General features: G+C 38.7%; 1 protein-coding gene across 1 annotated transcript in view; it reads left to right on the top strand.

The window, feature by feature from the left end:
* LOC131937821 (hemicentin-1) overlaps window positions 1-17,404 on the top strand; it is an 87,341-nt gene that overhangs the window by 41,680 nt on the left and 28,257 nt on the right. Inside the window, exons 36-56 of the mRNA XM_059295485.1 lie at window positions 226-383; window positions 610-733; window positions 1,253-1,419; window positions 1,535-1,652; window positions 3,011-3,283; window positions 4,225-4,368; window positions 4,716-4,844; window positions 4,994-5,207; window positions 5,382-5,464; window positions 5,848-6,038; window positions 6,586-6,667; window positions 7,088-7,219; window positions 9,485-9,619; window positions 12,206-12,393; window positions 12,516-12,597; window positions 13,303-13,474; window positions 13,727-13,824; window positions 14,013-14,183; window positions 14,444-14,614; window positions 15,153-15,317; window positions 16,395-16,541. Of these exons, the coding sequence (XP_059151468.1) occupies window positions 226-383; window positions 610-733; window positions 1,253-1,419; window positions 1,535-1,652; window positions 3,011-3,283; window positions 4,225-4,368; window positions 4,716-4,844; window positions 4,994-5,207; window positions 5,382-5,464; window positions 5,848-6,038; window positions 6,586-6,667; window positions 7,088-7,219; window positions 9,485-9,619; window positions 12,206-12,393; window positions 12,516-12,597; window positions 13,303-13,474; window positions 13,727-13,824; window positions 14,013-14,183; window positions 14,444-14,614; window positions 15,153-15,317; window positions 16,395-16,541 (3,144 nt within the window). The remainder of the gene's footprint in view (window positions 1-225; window positions 384-609; window positions 734-1,252; window positions 1,420-1,534; window positions 1,653-3,010; window positions 3,284-4,224; window positions 4,369-4,715; window positions 4,845-4,993; window positions 5,208-5,381; window positions 5,465-5,847; window positions 6,039-6,585; window positions 6,668-7,087; window positions 7,220-9,484; window positions 9,620-12,205; window positions 12,394-12,515; window positions 12,598-13,302; window positions 13,475-13,726; window positions 13,825-14,012; window positions 14,184-14,443; window positions 14,615-15,152; window positions 15,318-16,394; window positions 16,542-17,404) is intronic.

Here is a 17,404-nt window from a genome sequence, read left to right as displayed (position 1 = left end):
TTGGCCCAGTAGCAACTGGCCAAACACCAGTTTCTAGAACACCATTGGCCCAATGCTTGTAATGCCTTTCTGGCACTCCAAAAAAAAAAGCACTGAAAGTAAATACACTAGAAATTTATTTAGAGGTTTGTACACTAATTTTTAAAGCAGTTGAATTAATTTCATCCTGGTCATATTTATATTATGTTGAACAGGTGTAAAAAAAAAAATTTGTTTTACTAACAGTTCCTCCTCTGATTGGCAAGCCAACTCCAGATAGACTCCATGTACATCAAGGTCAATCTATATCTATGAGATGTGCAGTCATAGGCAATCCTGAGCCAACAATTTTATGGTTTAAAGATGGAGCTGTTATACTTGAGGAAGAGAATGGACGCAAGCAGGTACACAGTACTCAATCATTCTTTTCATATAAGCATATCCATTAGCTTTCAGAATTTAGGAAGAATTAATGTTTAGACTCTAGACCATTCTCTGATGTATGTTTTCTAGACCATTCTCTGGTGTATGTTTTAGATTTTAGACCATTCTCTGCTGTATGGTTTAGATTTTAGACCATTCTCTGATGTATGGTTTAGATTTTAGACCATTCTCTGCTGTATGTTTTAGATTTTAGACCACTCCATGACCCTACAAATAGTGGATGTCCAGCCACTGGACAGAGCCAGGTACACCTGCCATGCTGAGAACCAGGCTGGATTTGCAGAAAAATATTTTGACCTGGAAGTTTATGGTAAAACAGAATGGTCTTAGTTTTGTGGGTTTTGGAGACACCAAACCCTACCTATTTAATATAATTGCTTTGACCAAACCCTTCTTAAAAGGAACAATAAAATACGTTTTTAAAATTCAAAACATAGGTATATATTTTACTGGTGCACTAAATGAACTGTACATTAACATTTGTTTAAAGATCATTAAAATATGATTTTTACACAAAAAATAAAAACATAATAATGAATGTTTACTGCAAATCACTGTGACTTTTGCTGTTGAATTTCAGATTAGTTTGCTTGACATAGTTAGTCTGAAGGGATTAAAAAAATTCAGAAAAAAATCACACAATACATTGTCACGAAAGTCCCAAGCCGACATCTGGGCTGTTGTATAGAAATAAATGTTTGTCACATAAAAGATCAACTGTGACATTGACGTGACATACGTGTATTGTGATGTCAAGGGTTCGATAATATAGAAATATCATAATACCAAAAAGTGTTCTCTGGCTCTGGCACACTTTTTCTTTGTCTAGAACCTGCAAGAATTAATGGTTCTGGCAAGAGAGTGGAGATGCCAGTCATCTTAGACCAGGAGGTTGTACTCAACTGTCCAGCCGAAGGGGTGCCTACACCAAGCATCACTTGGTACAGAAAAAATGTCCTCATTCCTGCTTATGGCATGGCCAACATTCGAATTCAGGTCATTTTTTTAACCTTTTTATTATAGAGATTTTGTGTAACAATGTTTTCTATTTTACTTTTGTACTTGATGTAAATGTTTGTGTGACTGATGTGATTTCCTTAACATCTTGCAGGAGACAGGCAAGCAGTTGGTGATCTTATCAGCCCAGCTGTTAGACTTTGGAGATTATTCCTGCTACGCTAGAAATGATGCAGGAGATGACAGACTACAGTTTATTGTATCTATTATGGGTAAATTCTTGTACATTCCATCTACTACTACAGTTTATTTTATCTATTATGGGTAAATTCTTGTTCATTCCATCTAGTACTACAGTTTATTGTATCTATTATGGGTAAATTCTTGTTCATTCCATCTAGTACTACAGTTTATTGTATCTATTATGGGTAAATTCTTGTACATTCCATCTACTACTACAGTTTATTTTATCTATTATGGGTAAATTCTTGTTCATTCCATCTAGTACTACAGTTTATTGTATCTATTATGGGTAAATTCTTGTTCATTCCATCTAGTACTACAGTTTATTGTATCTATTATGGGTAAATTCTTGTTCATTCCATCTAGTACTACAGTTTATTGTATCTATTATGGGTAAATTCTTGTTCATTCCATCTAGTACTACAGTTTATTGTATCTATTATGGGTAAATTCTTGTTCATTCCATCTAGTACTACAGTTTATTGTATCTATTATGGGTAAATTCTTGTTCATTCCATCTACTACTACAGTTTATTGTATCTATTATGGGTAAATTCTTGTTCATTCCATCTAGTACTAGATGCAACAGCTATTTCTGTTTTAACCCTTTATAGTCTTAAGTGCCAGCTGTTACCTGAGAAACTGTTTTGTGGTAGAGCCCAGTGCAAATACTATATATAGTAAGTTTGTTTACACATAGTAACTGAAGTCTCATTGGTAATGAGATTTTGAAGATACAGGCGGAAGCGGGAAATAACAAGTTTTATTTTTTATGTTGTTTTCATGTTGTTCTATCACATGTGGTTCATTTTCTACAATTTTTCTGAAGTTAAGATTATTTTTTCAAATTACTGGCAATATGATTAGTGAAATCAAATCTAATTAAAATGCCTCTACCGTTGTCAAGCGTTATTTATAATGTAACTAATACAATGATATTGAAAAAGAGAGTAGCTCCATTGACTATGTTGAATTTTTTTTTAGCATTTAAAATGAATTTTTTATAGAAATAATATTAGAAAGAGCATTTTGTTAATGTTTCTCTGGGATTCATATAATTTGTATTTATTAATAGAAAATTATTATGCTATTTTACCTCATACATTATAAACTCAGACCAATTTTGTGTACAATGATTTTTATTTTATCTTTGTAACTTTAAAGGTCATTTTAAAATAATTTTTTTTAAATGTACCTTGGATGAAAATGCGTTTTCTTTTTGCCTGGCCATAGGGGAAGTGAAACAGATTTAATGCCATGGACGGTAAAGGGTTAATAATCAAATATATCAGTAAAAATTCAGACTTTTTATTTGCTATCTTAGAACACAATTTTGAGGCATTTTTTTCCCTAACAACTGTCCACATTTACTGTATTGGTATTATAGTTCCACCAGAGATAGAGGAAGGCCAAACTGAAGTAGCTGAAAGTGTTAACTCCAGAGCCATTTTACCATGTGAAACAAGTGGTCAGCCACCTCCCACAGTCACCTGGACCAAAAATGATCAACCCTTCCCTGCAACTGGACTTCGCCACAGAGTACTGCCCTCAGGTTCTCTAGAATTTATGATAGTCCGCCTGGAAGATGATGGTGTTTATACCTGCAATGCCAGTAATGCTGCGGGCAGCGCTCACAGATCTGTCCAGCTCTATGTTAGAAGTAAGACACTCTTCTCTTGATATAGGAATGACATTTTTGGGACACACTCAAACTTATTTCATTGAATAGAACCTGAACTAACAAAATAAGGCTGGGTTAGTTCAGTTTAGCTGAGATTTGTAAGTGCCCATAAGTAGACACGGGATGGCGTGGTGGAATGGTAGTGATTGTCTGCTAACTCACAAGTCTCGAGTTCGGGTCCCTGGCTAGAGTCATGACATGTTCCAGAGTCCACTCAAATCTTATGTTAGGTAAATTAAAGGCAGCTGGGCATAGTGCTGACCACACTATCCCTTCATATGTCACAGAAACAGGTTAACTCTACTTAACCTGCTCAGTGGGTCACCAGATCTGGAAGGGGACTTTTTTACAAACAGCAGAGAGTTTTCATCAGTTGCTATAATTTCAGTTCCTGCCAAGATTGTAAGTCCAGGCCTATAATTTCAGTTCCTGCCAAGATTGTAAGTCCAGGCCTATAATTTCAGTTCCTGCCAAGATTGTAAGTCAAGGCCTATAATTTCAGTTCCTGCCAAGATTGTAAGTCCAGGCCTATAATTTCAGTTCCTGCCAAGATTGTAAGTCCAGGCCTATAATTTCAGTTCCTGCCAAGATTGTAAGTCCAGGCCTATAATTTCAGTTCCTGCCAAGATTGTAAGTCCAGGCCTATAATTTCAGTTCCTGCCAAGATTGTTAGTTGAGGCCTATAATTTCAGTTCCTGCCAAGATTGTAAGTCCAGGCCTATAATTTCAGTTCCTGCCAAGATTGTAAGTCCAGGCCTATAATTTCAGTTCCTGCCAAGATTGTAAGTCTAGGCCTATAATTTCAGTTCCTGCCAAGATTGTTAGTCGAGGCCTATAATTTCAGTTCCTGCCAAGATTGTAAGTCTAGGCCTATAATTTCAGTTCCTGCCAAGATTGTAAGTCTAGGCCTATAATTTCAGTTCCTGCCAAGATTGTAAGTCGAGGCCAACCAACAGTAAGGGCATCAGAGGGAGAGGCTGTCATATTAAGTTGTCAAGTGGAAGGTTTACCAACTCCCAACTTACAGTGGCTGAAAAACAGAATACTTCTGAGTCCAGACAGACGTAAGTCTATTCTTATACTTCAAAACAGTTCTTACACGGAAGCTAGCATTCATCCTTTAATAATTTTGATTCTTTGTTTAACATGTTTAAATGAGTTGATACATTTTGTATGAGTTGATATATTTTGTATGAGTTGATACATTTTGTATGAGTTGATACATTTTGTATGCAGTTCTTTGTAAAAAGTTTAATTAGTCCACAAATATTGTTTTAGTAGTCCGTTTTATTATTTCAGGTATAACGTTGATGTCCAATGGATCTCTGTACATATCTGTAGTTTTATTATTTCAGGTATAACGCTGATGTCCAATGGATCTCTGTACATATCTGTAGTTTTATTATTTCAGGTATAACGCTGATGTCCAATGGATCTCTGTACATATCCGTACTGGACAGGAAGGATGCTGGTGTGTACACTTGTCTGGCTGAAAATAATGCTGGCAGTGATGCTAAAGACATACGTCTTAGGGTACAAGGTAGGGGTGATAACTCTGGGTTTAAAGTCCCAAACTGATTCTACTGTGGTATTCTACCCTTTCCATATGTTGAGAACTTGTATCTGACAGAGCCCCCATCTACTGTGGTATTCTACCCTTTCCATATGTTGAGAACTTGTATCTGACAGAGCCCCCAGAGCTGCTTGTTGGACAAACTGAGTTCACTGTGCTACAGAATAGAACAATAGTCCTGCCATGCCAGGCTAATGGCCGACCTAAGCCAAAAATTACTTGGGAAAAAGATGGACAGGATATCACCCTATCAACCAGTCATAGACGTGGCTCAGGCAGGGTGCACTACATCACTCTTCAGAATGGAAATTTAGCTATTCCACACTCAAGGTAATTTGACCACTACCTCCTGTCAACACCTTGCTATAATGCTAAATCTATTTCATCCAGTGCATGATCTAGCTGCATGACATTTGGAGGTCTGGGTTCAACAGGTGGACAAATATCAATGAAAGCTAATAGTAATTCAGTGGTAAAATTATCCATAAACCTTTTTATTTTTAGAGCTGAAGATGTCGGTACATACACGTGTACAGCAGAAAACAGTGCTGGGCGAAGAAGTCAAACCCTTAAGCTCTATGTTCATGGTGAGATCTTTGAATCATTAAACTCTTAAGCTCTATGTTCACGGTGAGATCTTTGAATCATTAAACCCTTAAGCTCTATGTTCACGGTGAGATCTTTGAATCATTAAACTCTTAAGCTCTATGTTCAAGGTGAGATCTTTGAATCATTAAACTCTTAAGCTCTATGTTCACGGTGAGATCTTTGAATCATTAAACTCTTAAGCTCTATGTTCACGGTGAGATCTTTGAATCATTAAACCCTTAAGCTCTATGTTCAGGGTGAGATCTTTGAATCATTAAACTCTTAAGCTCTAAGCTGATAATGGGATCTTTTCCTTAAAAAACAATCCATATATAAACCTCACCAGTAAGACCAAATACTAAGGTGATAAATGTTTCTTTAGTGCCACCTATGATAGAGTCAACAAATCGCCAGTTTACAGTTTCTGTTGGATCCAACGTTGCCTTGCCTTGTAAGACTACTGGTATCCCCACACCTACTATTAACTGGACTAAGGACAGACGTAGAATAGATTTCAGGAGCCCCAAGTTTAAAGTTGAACAAGATGGACGTTTATTTATAAGCAACATAAGTGTAAGCTATTCTTGTGGTATTATTTTCTATTAAAATACTCTATTTATGATTCCAGTTCATTGTTTACATGTTTTAAATTACAAAAATTGTGGTGTTGATGGTTATTTAGGGTTAGGGTATAATGTAACTATATTCCTCTCACTATATTCCTCTCACTGTATTCCACTCACTGTATTCCTCTCACTATATTCCTCTCACTGTATTCCTCTCACTATATTCCTCTCACTATATTCCTCTCACTGTATTCCTCTCACTATATTCCTCTCACTGTATTCCTCTCACTGTATTCCTCTCACTATATTCCTCTCACTATATTCCTCTCACCGTATTCCTCTCACTGTATTCCTCTCACTATATTCCTCTCACTATATTCCTCTCACTATATTCCTCTCACTATATTCCTCTCACTGTATTCCTCTCACTGTATTCCTCTCACTATATTCCTCTCACTATATTCCTCTCACTATATTCCTCTCACTGTATTCCTCTCACTATATTCCTCTCACTATATTCCTCTCACTATATTCCTCTCACTGTATTCCTGTAGGCTGAGGACACTGGTGACTATGTTTGCACAGCAGAGAATAGTGCAGGAACAGATTCACAGAGCCGGCTTGTTAGGGTTCAGGGTAGCTATAAACTTTTAGGGTTCAGGGTAGCTTTAAACTTTTAGGGTTCAGGGTAGCTATACATTTTTAGGGTTCAGGGTAGCTCTAACTTTTAGGGTTCAGGGTAGTTATAAACTTTTAGGGTTCAGGGTAGTTATAAACTTTTAGGGTTCAGGATAGCTATAAACTTTAAGGGTTCAGGGTAGCTATACATTTTTAGGGTTCAGGGTAGCTCTAACTTTTAGGGTTCAGGGTAGTTATAAACTTTTAGGGTTCAGGGTAGCTATAAATTTGAGGGTTTAAGGTAGCTATAAACTTTTGGGGTTTATGGAAGCAATACACTTTTAGGGTTCAGGGTAGATATACATTTTGAGGTTCAGGGAAGATATAAAGGTTAAGGTTATAACTGCTATAACTGACAATCTAATATTAACTTCTCAGTTCCACCTGTGTTTATCAATGTACCTAGAGATAGAGAGCTGACTGTCAACAGTCGTTTCCAAATGTCATGCTCAGCAAAAGGTTCACCCACTCCGTCTATTACTTGGAAGTTGAATGGGAAGACATTGGCAGGTATGTTCAAACAGTTTGTCTCAACCATTTGTTGGATTAGTTTGATCAAACAATTTGTCTCAACCATTTGTTGGATTAGTTTTATCAAACAGTTTGTCTCAACCATTTGTTGGATTAGTTTTATCAAACAGTTTGTCTCAACTATTTGTTGGATTAGTTTTATCAAACAGTTTGTCTCAACCATTTGTTGGATTAGTTTTATCAAACAGTTTGTCTCAACTATTTGTTGGATTAGTTTTATCAAACAGTTTGTCTCAACCATTTGTTGGATTAGTTTTATCAAACAGTTTGTCTCAACCATTTGTTGGATTAGTTTTATCAAACAGTTTGTCTCAACCATTTGTTGGATTAGTTTTATCAAACAGTTTGTCTCAACTATTTGTTGGATTAGTTTTATCAAACAGTTTGTCTCAACCATTTGTTGGATTAGTTTTATCAAACAGTTTGTCTCAACTATTTGTTGGATTAGTTTTATCAAACAGTTTGTCTCAACTATTTGTTGGATTAGTTTTATCAAACAGTTTGTCTCAACCATTTGTTACTTTCTCGTATATACAAAGTATAGAGAAAGTCTTGTAATCATGCAAAAAAAAAAAATCGAGATTTTTACAAATCTCGACGTTTTACACCTCACTGATACGGAAAAACATAATTTTGCAATCTTGTCTGTGTGTCTGTCTGTCTGTCTGTCCGTGTGTAAACACGATAACTTGAGTACCGTTACAGCTAGGTTGATGAAATTTCATATATAAGTATTTTATCAAAATCGTAGATCCGTATCAACTTTTAAGCGATTTCCGATGACCTGAAGTGGTACTTTTCCTACTTTGAATTTTTCAAAAGCCTATTACTTGAGTACTATTTCAGATAGATAAATGAAATTTCACATGTAAGTAAAAGATCTAATTCTCTACTTTCTGTTAAATTTTGAGTAATTTCCGTTGACTGGAAGTAGTACTTTACGCTACTTCCGATTTCTCAAAAAACTAATGTAAATTTTAAAAGTACTAATAATATTGCGCACTATTATGCGCTTTTTTATTTGGCGTTCACTTGGTGTGCAATTAATTTGTCTACGAGATTTTATTCTTTTTTTTAAACTTTAAAATGGATTAAAAATCATGTCTATAGCCCGAGTTCCCATCCCCTGTTATTTTATATAAGAATATTCGAGAAAGTTTAGGGGAGATCACTCCCGGTTTATTGGATTAGTTTTATCAAACAGTTTGTCTCAACCATTTGTTGGATTAGTTTTATCAAACAGTTTGTCTCAACTATTTGTTGGATTAGTTTTATCAAACAGTTTGTCTCAACAATTTGTTGGATTAGTTTTATCAAACAGTTTGTCTCAACCATTTGTTGGATTAGTTTTATCAAACAGTTTGTCTCAACCATTTGTTGGATTAGTTTTATTATGTGTAAAACTTGTCCCTTGTCCAATACAGAGAGGCTAGTGGTTACAACTGGCGAGATTTACAAACACCCAGCCAGATTTCTTTCTGTAGCAGTGCTTATTTGGGCTAAAACATTCTGAAAGATTCTATAGCTGAAAACTTACTAGACTGTAGAAAAGACTTGTTGTTTTAACTCTAGCAAAAAATATTACTTTGTTACAAATGCACCATATTTAGTGTATTTAGAAAAAAATAATGAGTTGTTTATTCTGTTGGTATGTATTTTGTTATGACAGCCTGGCTTCACCAGGTAGAACAATAGGTATAGCTGATTTCTAAGGGAGGGGAGGGGTTTTATCAAAATATAAATAACGCAAAGGAAATGCTTGATTTGATAAAAAGAAAATGACAAAATGAAACAGATCGAATTTACAAATTTAAAAAATATATTCCATGCTACATACAATTTTATTCATGTACTTTACCTGATGATGTAGGTGTCTTTAACTCTGTAACATCTACATCACCTGATGATTAGATGACAAAAGTTTTAATATATACTGAAATATAAGCAGTGTAAATTTGATTGTCAATATGTAAAAAGTCATTTTGTCAGGAGCCAACATGTCGTGAACCCATTTATTGTGAGGCCTCAATTGGACCATCGTCAAGTCCCATCCATCTATCACCCTCAACCTTAAAGATAAGACAATATAAAATTGTTCAAATGTTGTTTCTTGTAGCTCCTGCCAGTGTGAATGGGGCTAGCACCATAACAGTGAGAAATGCTAATGTTGTTTCTTGTAGCTCCTGCCAGTGTGAATGGGGCTAGCACCATAACAGTGAGAAATGCTTATGTTGTTTCTTGTAGCTCCTGCCAGTGTGAATGGGGCCAGCACCATAACAGTGAGAAATGCTATGAAGGAAGATGCTGGAGAGTATACCTGTATAGCTGCTAACCCTGCTGGTCAGCTCATCACTGCCAGCGCTAGAGTCATCATTAAAGGTCAGTTCATCAACAGACAGCCATAGGTCCTACCACAACAGCCATAGGTCCTACCACAACAGCCATAGGTGCTACCACAACAGCCTTAGGTGCTACCACAACAGCCATAGGTCCTACCACAACAGACAGCCATAGGTGCTACCACAACAGCCTTACGTGCTACCACAACAGACAGCCTTAGGTGCTACCACAACAGCCATAGGTCCTACCACAACAGCCATAGGTGCTACCACAACAGCCTTAGGTGCTACCACAACAGCCATAAGTGCTACCACAACAGCCATAGGTCCTACCACAACAGACAGCCATAGGTGCTACCACAACAGACAGCCATAGGTGCTACCACAACAGCCATAGGTCCTACCACAACAGCCTTAGGTGCTACCACAACAGACAGCCATAGGTGCTACCACAACAGCCTTACGTGCTACCACAACAGACAGCCTTAGGTGCTACCACAACAGCCATAGGTCCTACCACAACAGCCATAGGTGCTACCACAACAGCCTTAGGTGCTACCACAACAGCCATAAGTGCTACCACAACAGCCATAGGTCCTACCACAACAGACAGCCATAGGTCCTACCACAACAGACAGCCATAGGTGCTACCACAACAGCCATAGGTCCTACCACAACAGCCTTAGGTGCTACCACAACAGACAGCCATAGGTGCTACCACAACAGCCTTAGGTGCTACCACAACAGCCATAGGTGCTACCACAACAGCCATAGGTCCTACCACAACAGACAGCCATAGGTGCTACCACAACAGCCATAGGTGCTACCACAACAGCCATAGGTCCTACCACAACAGCCATAGGTCCTACCACAACAGCCATAGGTGCTACCACAACAGCCTTAGGTGCTACCACAACAGCCATAGGTCCTACCACAACAGACAGCCATAGGTGCTACCACAACAGCCTTACGTGCTACCACAACAGACAGCCTTAGGTGCTACCACAACAGACAGCCATAGGTGCTACCACAACAGCCATAGGTCCTACCACAACAGCCTTAGGTGCTACCACAACAGACAGCCATAGGTGCTACCACAACAGCCTTAGGTGCTACCACAACAGCCATAGGTGCTACCACAACAGCCATAGGTCCTACCACAACAGACAGCCATAGGTGCTACCACAACAGCCATAGGTGCTACCACAACAGCCATAGGTCCTACCACAACAGCCATAGGTCCTACCACAACAGCCATAGGTGCTACCACAACAGCCTTAGGTGCTACCACAACAGCCATAGGTCCTACCACAACAGACAGCCATAGGTGCTACCACAACAGCCTTACGTGCTACCACAACAGACAGCCTTAGGTGCTACCACAACAGCCATAGGTCCTACCACAACAGCCATAGGTGCTACCACAACAGCCTTAGGTGCTACCACAACAGCCATAAGTGCTACCACAACAGCCATAGGTCCTACCACAACAGACAGCCATAGGTGCTACCACAACAGACAGCCATAGGTGCTACCACAACAGCCATAGGTCCTACCACAACAGCCTTAGGTGCTACCACAACAGACAGCCATAGGTGCTACCACAACAGCCTTACGTGCTACCACAACAGACAGCCTTAGGTGCTACCACAACAGCCATAGGTCCTACCACAACAGCCATAGGTGCTACCACAACAGCCTTAGGTGCTACCACAACAGCCATAAGTGCTACCACAACAGCCATAGGTCCTACCACAACAGACAGCCATAGGTCCTACCACAACAGACAGCCATAGGTGCTACCACAACAGCCATAGGTCCTACCACAACAGCCTTAGGTGCTACCACAACAGACAGCCATAGGTGCTACCACAACAGCCTTAGGTGCTACCACAACAGCCATAGGTGCTACCACAACAGCCATAGGTCCTACCACAACAGACAGCCATAGGTGCTACCACAACAGCCATAGGTGCTACCACAACAGCCATAGGTGCTACCACAACAGCCATAGGTGCTACCACAACAGCCATAGGTGCTACCACAACAGACAGCCATAGGTGCTACCACAACAGCCATAGGTCCTACCACAACAGCCATAGGTCCTACCACAACAGATAGACTAACCCATTAAGGAGAGAAAACTCCAAAAGCAAACTACTACAGATCATTTCTTCCTTTATGTTCATTATTACAAATAATAAAAACTAGAAGAGTTAACTTTGCACACCTAGCCATACTTTTTTTCTCTCAAGTGCCACCTCGTGTGATTGTACCACACACATAGCCATACTTTTTTTCTCTAAAGTCCCACCTCGTGTGATTGTACCACACACATAGCCATACTTTTTTTCTCTCAAGTGCCACCTCGTGTGATTGTACCACACACATAGCCATACTTTTTTTCTCTAAAGTCCCACCTCGTGTGATTGTACCACACACATAGCCATACTTTTTTTCTCTAAAGTCCCACCTCGTGTGATTGTACCACACACATAGCCATACTTTTTTTCTCTAAAGTCCCACCTCGTGTGATTGTACCACACACATAGCCATACTTTTTTTCTCTAAAGTCCCACCTCGTGTGATTGTACCACACCCATAGCCATACTTTTTTTCTCCCAAGTCCCACCTCGTGTGATTGTACCACCACTTGACTGGGCTGTGAAGATTGCTGAGAAAGTGGTTCTGGACTGCTCTGTTGGGGGTGACCCTGCTCCTGAAATTGTCTGGACCAAAAATAGCCGACCTGTTGAGCTGGGAGATAGAATCCAGCAACTGGAGAATGGCTCTCTCATTATTTATGATGCTACAGTAAGTTGTGATTGCCTCTCTTAGCATTTATTATGTTGTGTTTATATAAGTGATTGGCTGACCCATTATTCTCTAAAACTTGGCAAATATCAAATAGAAATACTGATGTTGTGTTCTTGTAGGCGTCAGATGCTGGCAAATATAAATGTATTGCTGTAAATGATGCTGGGACATCAGAGGCACAGTCTGTTGTAACTGTCAAATGTAAGTTTTTGGTTGTCTACCTGTCTAAACAGTCTGTTGTAACTGTCAAATGTAAGTTTTTAGTTGTTTACCTGTCTAAACAGTCTGTTGTAACTGTCAAATGTAAGTTTTTGGTTGCTTACCTGTCTAAACAGTCTGTTGTAACTGTCAAATGTAAGTTTTTAGTTGCTTACCTGTCTAAACAGTCTGTTGTAACTGTCAAATGTAAGTTTTTGGTTGCTTACCTGTCTAAACAGTCTGTTGTAACTGTCAAATGTAAGTTTTTAGTTGTTTACCTGTCTAAACAGTCTGTTGTAACTGTCAAATGTAAGTTTTTGGTTGCTTACCTGTCTAAACAGTCTGTTGTAACTGTCAAATGTAAGTTTTTAGTTGTTTACCTGTCTAAACAGTCTGTTGTAACTGTCAAATGTAAGTTTTTGGTTGCTTACCTGTCTAAACAGTCTGTTGTAACTGTCAAATGTAAGTTTTTAGATGTTTACCTGTCTAAACAGTCTGTTGTAACTGTCAAATGTAAGTTTTTAGTTGCCTACCTGTCTAATTGTTCACTTGTAGATGATGGATGACTTATAGAAAGCTGTTCATGGATTCAAAAATTATCTTTATTCTATTTGTGTTTCTACAGAAAACATTTTCTTTTTCTGTATTTCCTCCTGAAATGTTTCTAAACCCCATGTATTTCCTCCTGATATGTTTCTGTATTTCCAGCGGAACCAAAATTTAAAATTGAGCCCAGCAATGCTGTAGTTGAGGTAGGGGAGACCACCTTGTTTGACTGTACAGCTGAGGGTGTGCCAGCTCCCTCCATGTTTTGGTGGAAGGAAAAGGTTGCCATAGTGACAGGAGGGAGGATTTCAGTCCTGGCAAACAACACCTTAAGGTGACACAAACTTCACTTACAAGGGGTGGGGTGAGGGGGACATTTTTTATGGACACCCTAGTAAAGGCTAGGATTGATTTATTTAATAACCTGCAGGCCTTATTACTAGGGTTGTGTAGAATAATGAAGATATAATCAAATGTCTGAATGTATGTGTTTCAACTAGGATTGTGTGTGATCAAATGTCTGAATGTATGTGTTTCAACTAGGATTGTGTAGAACAATGTGATCAAATGTATGTGTTTCAACTAGGATTGTGGCCACCCAGCAGTCTGATGGTGGCCTGTACAGATGTTTTGCAAGTAACCCACTGGGCAAGACATTTGTGGAGACCTACCTTAATGTGGTAGGTTAGTACAGCTTTTTCTTGCTCTCTTTTTTTGTCCAAAGATTAAACTTTTTCTATTAGACAATGGAAGATTGTGGAAGGGAACCATTACTTGTTCAGAGGGAAAATAAGTTGGTGGGTGTGATTGAAACTGAGAAAAAGAATTGTGTGTTGTTAGATGTTATATAGCAACCATTTTTCCTTGTTAAGTCCATGGAGAATATTCCTCCTGGGGTCCGTGGGGCCATTGTAGTGCCAGCTGTGGCAGAGGTGAGCACTCAAGGGTCAGGAGCTGTGACAACCCAAGGCCAGAGAATGGTGGCAGGAACTGTGTGGGGCCCAGTGTTGAAGTCTCCAGCTGTATGATAGAAGCATGCCCAGGTCAGTTCTCTTACACTTTGTATAGCCTCAGTTTAGTACTAAGTCCAGTCAGTAGTTTTAGTCTAGTTTCTGTTGCTACTGGACCACCTGAGCTGTTGCCATTGGCTACTGGACCACCTGAGCTGTTGCCATTGGCTACTGGACACCTGAGCAGTTGTTGCCATTGCCTTACATGATATCTCTTTGTTAGTCAAGTAGTAGAGTCATACCTACAGGTTTTTCATGAAGTTGTTTCTATTGAGCCCAAAAATTTTTGACAGTCCATGGCAACTGGGGAGCCTGGAACTTGTGGTCAGAGTGCAGCCTAACATGTGGAGGTGGCCATCGGAGAAGAATACGAGCTTGTAACAACCCAGCTCCCAGTGGCAGTGGTCAGCCTTGTATGGGCAGCGCTGAGGAAACAGAGAATTGCAATAGCCAACAATGTCCAGGTAGGTACTTGGGAGAACATTTTCTTGACTAGATATGCTTTAGGTACTTGGGACATTTTCTTGACTAGATATGCTTTAGGTACTTGGGACAACATTTTCTTGACTAGATATGCTTTAGGTACTTGGGACAACATTTTCTTGACTAGATATGCTTTAGGTACTTGGGAGAACATTTTCTTGACTAGATATCCTTTAGGTACTTGGGAGAACATTTTCTTGACTAGATATGCTTTAGGTACTTGGGAGAACATTTTCTTGACTAGATATGCTTTAGGTACTTGGGAGAACATTTTCTTGACTAGATATGCTTTAGGTACTTGGGAGAACATTTTCTTGACTAGATATGCTTTAGGTACTTGGGACAACATTTTCTTGACTAGATATGCTTTAGGTACTTGGGACAACATTTTCTTGACTAGATATGCTTTAGGTACTTGGGACAACATTTTCTTGACTAGATATGCTTTAGGTACTTGGGACAACATTTTCTTGACTAGACTTTGATTGATGATACTAATATGTTATGACATTCTTTCAGTTGATGGCAAATTTTCTGACTGGTCAGACTGGTCAGTGTGCTCTGTAACCTGTGGTCAAGGCACTCAAGTCAGATCTAGAAATTGCATTCAACCTTCCAATGGTGGCAGGAGATGTTGGGGTGATACTAATGAAGTCATGGAGTGTAGCCTGCCTCCCTGCTCTAGTAAGAACACACTTTGATATTTCTTCTTTCAGACCTATTGGCTCAGACAAACTATTTTTTGGGTGAATCAACAGGTTTGATTGTAACTACATATCATCAAGTGTTTTTCCAGTTTCATCCCTAGAACACAATAAGAATAGAATCATGAAAGAAACGGATTGCTTACCACATGAACATAAACAATGTGTGTATAATAGAGTGGATGATTAGTGCTTTATAAAGGAAACATTGATTTATTTTTAAGAGTTTATTAAAAATCTAATTCAGACAAATTTTATGACGCAATGAATTGTCACCTTCTCTCATTCGTGCCCAAGACACATGGAGTAGATGAAGTAGAATTCATCTGTTTCAATGACTTGGGCATATGAAGAGATAGTGTGGTCATCACTATAACAACTGAATATCCCCAACATGATCAAAGACAGTTGATGTGACGTCCATTACATTGGATACACTGAGAAACAATTGTCAACCTACATCTAAGATCCATTCAAGTGAAGACATTCTTCATTGTTCAACACTAAGAAGGCTAAACTTAATATTATACAGACTTTTGAATGACTGTTATCTGTAACTGACATAATTTTAAAACAACGACTGCTATCTGAAACTGACATAATTTTAAAACAATGACATCTCTCTTTAACTGAATAATTTTAAAACAGTGACTACTATTTTGTAATTGACATAATTTTAAAACCCAGCTGAACATGGAACTTGGCTCATGTAATATTTTGGCACTTTATTGCTATTAATGTTTGAATAAAATTTCAAATGACCAGCATCAAAACCCAACAACTCTACTCTATACGTCCCATTACAATCCACCAAATCCCCTCATTAAAAGATCTCTTTTCATTTGGATATCATGTGACTAAGACAAAACATATTTTCACTGTCAAGCTGACTTTGTAATTTTAGCACTGATGTCTTTTTTTTAATTCAATCTTTAAACACTTTGTTGTGTGCTGACGAAGACCTTAGGTTGTAACATACATTGTACTTGTCATTTCTTTTTATTGGGGCTAGATAAAAAAAAAACACAGACATGATATTCCTTGTTTGTTTCACTAGAAATTCCTCTGAGAGGTAAAGGCTATGTACTAGGCATCATCAACAATGTGGATATAGCAGACACAACTATTACAGCAGAGATCATTCCAAGAGAGAGTGGCAGCACTAGAGTACAAGCTTCAATTACAGCCATTCCACCTGATGCAGGTAAGTAGATACAAGACTCACTTAACCCCTACAATTACAGCCATTCCACCTGATGCAGGTAAGTAGATACAAGACTCACTTAACCCTTACAATTACAACCATTCCACCTGATGCAGGTAAGTAGATACAAGACTCACTTAACCCCTACAATTACAACCATTCCACCTGATGCAGGTAAGTAGATACAAGACTCACTTAACCCTTACAATTACAGCCATTCCACCTGATGCAGGTAAGTAGATACAAGACTCACTTAACTCTTACAATTACAGCCATTCCACCTGATGCAGGTAAGTAGATACAAGACTCACTTAACTCTTACAATTACAGCCATTCCACCTGATGCAGGTAAGTAGATACAAGACTCACTTAACCCTTACAATTACAGCCATTCCACCTGATGCAGGTAAGTAGATACAAGACTCACTTAACCCTTACAATTACAACCATTCCACCTGATGCAGGTAAGTAGATACAAGACTCACTTAACCCCTACAATTACAGCCATTCCACCTGATGCAGGTAAGTAGATACAAGACTCACTTAACCCTTACAATTACAACCATTCCACCTGATGCAGGTAAGTAGATACAAGACTCACTTAACCCTTACAATTACAACCATTCCACCTGATGCAGGTAAGTAGATACAAGACTCACTTAACCCCTACAATTACAACCATTCCACCTGATGCAGGTAAGTAGATACAAGACTCACTTAACCCTTACAATTACAGCCATTCCACCTGATGCAGGTAAGTAGATACAAGACTCACTTAACTCTTACAATTACAGCCATTCCACCTGATGCAGGTAAGTAGATACAAGACTCACTTAACTCTTACAATTACAGCCATTCCACCT

The sequence above is a fragment of the Physella acuta genome, unplaced genomic scaffold (genome assembly GCF_028476545.2).
Source record: "Physella acuta isolate Inbredline_101_S28 unplaced genomic scaffold, ASM2847654v3 ptg000223l, whole genome shotgun sequence".
Classification (NCBI taxonomy): Eukaryota; Metazoa; Mollusca; class Gastropoda; family Physidae; genus Physella; species Physella acuta.
Note: the sequence above shows the minus strand (reverse complement) of the source record. Positions and strands in the feature narration are given on the sequence as shown.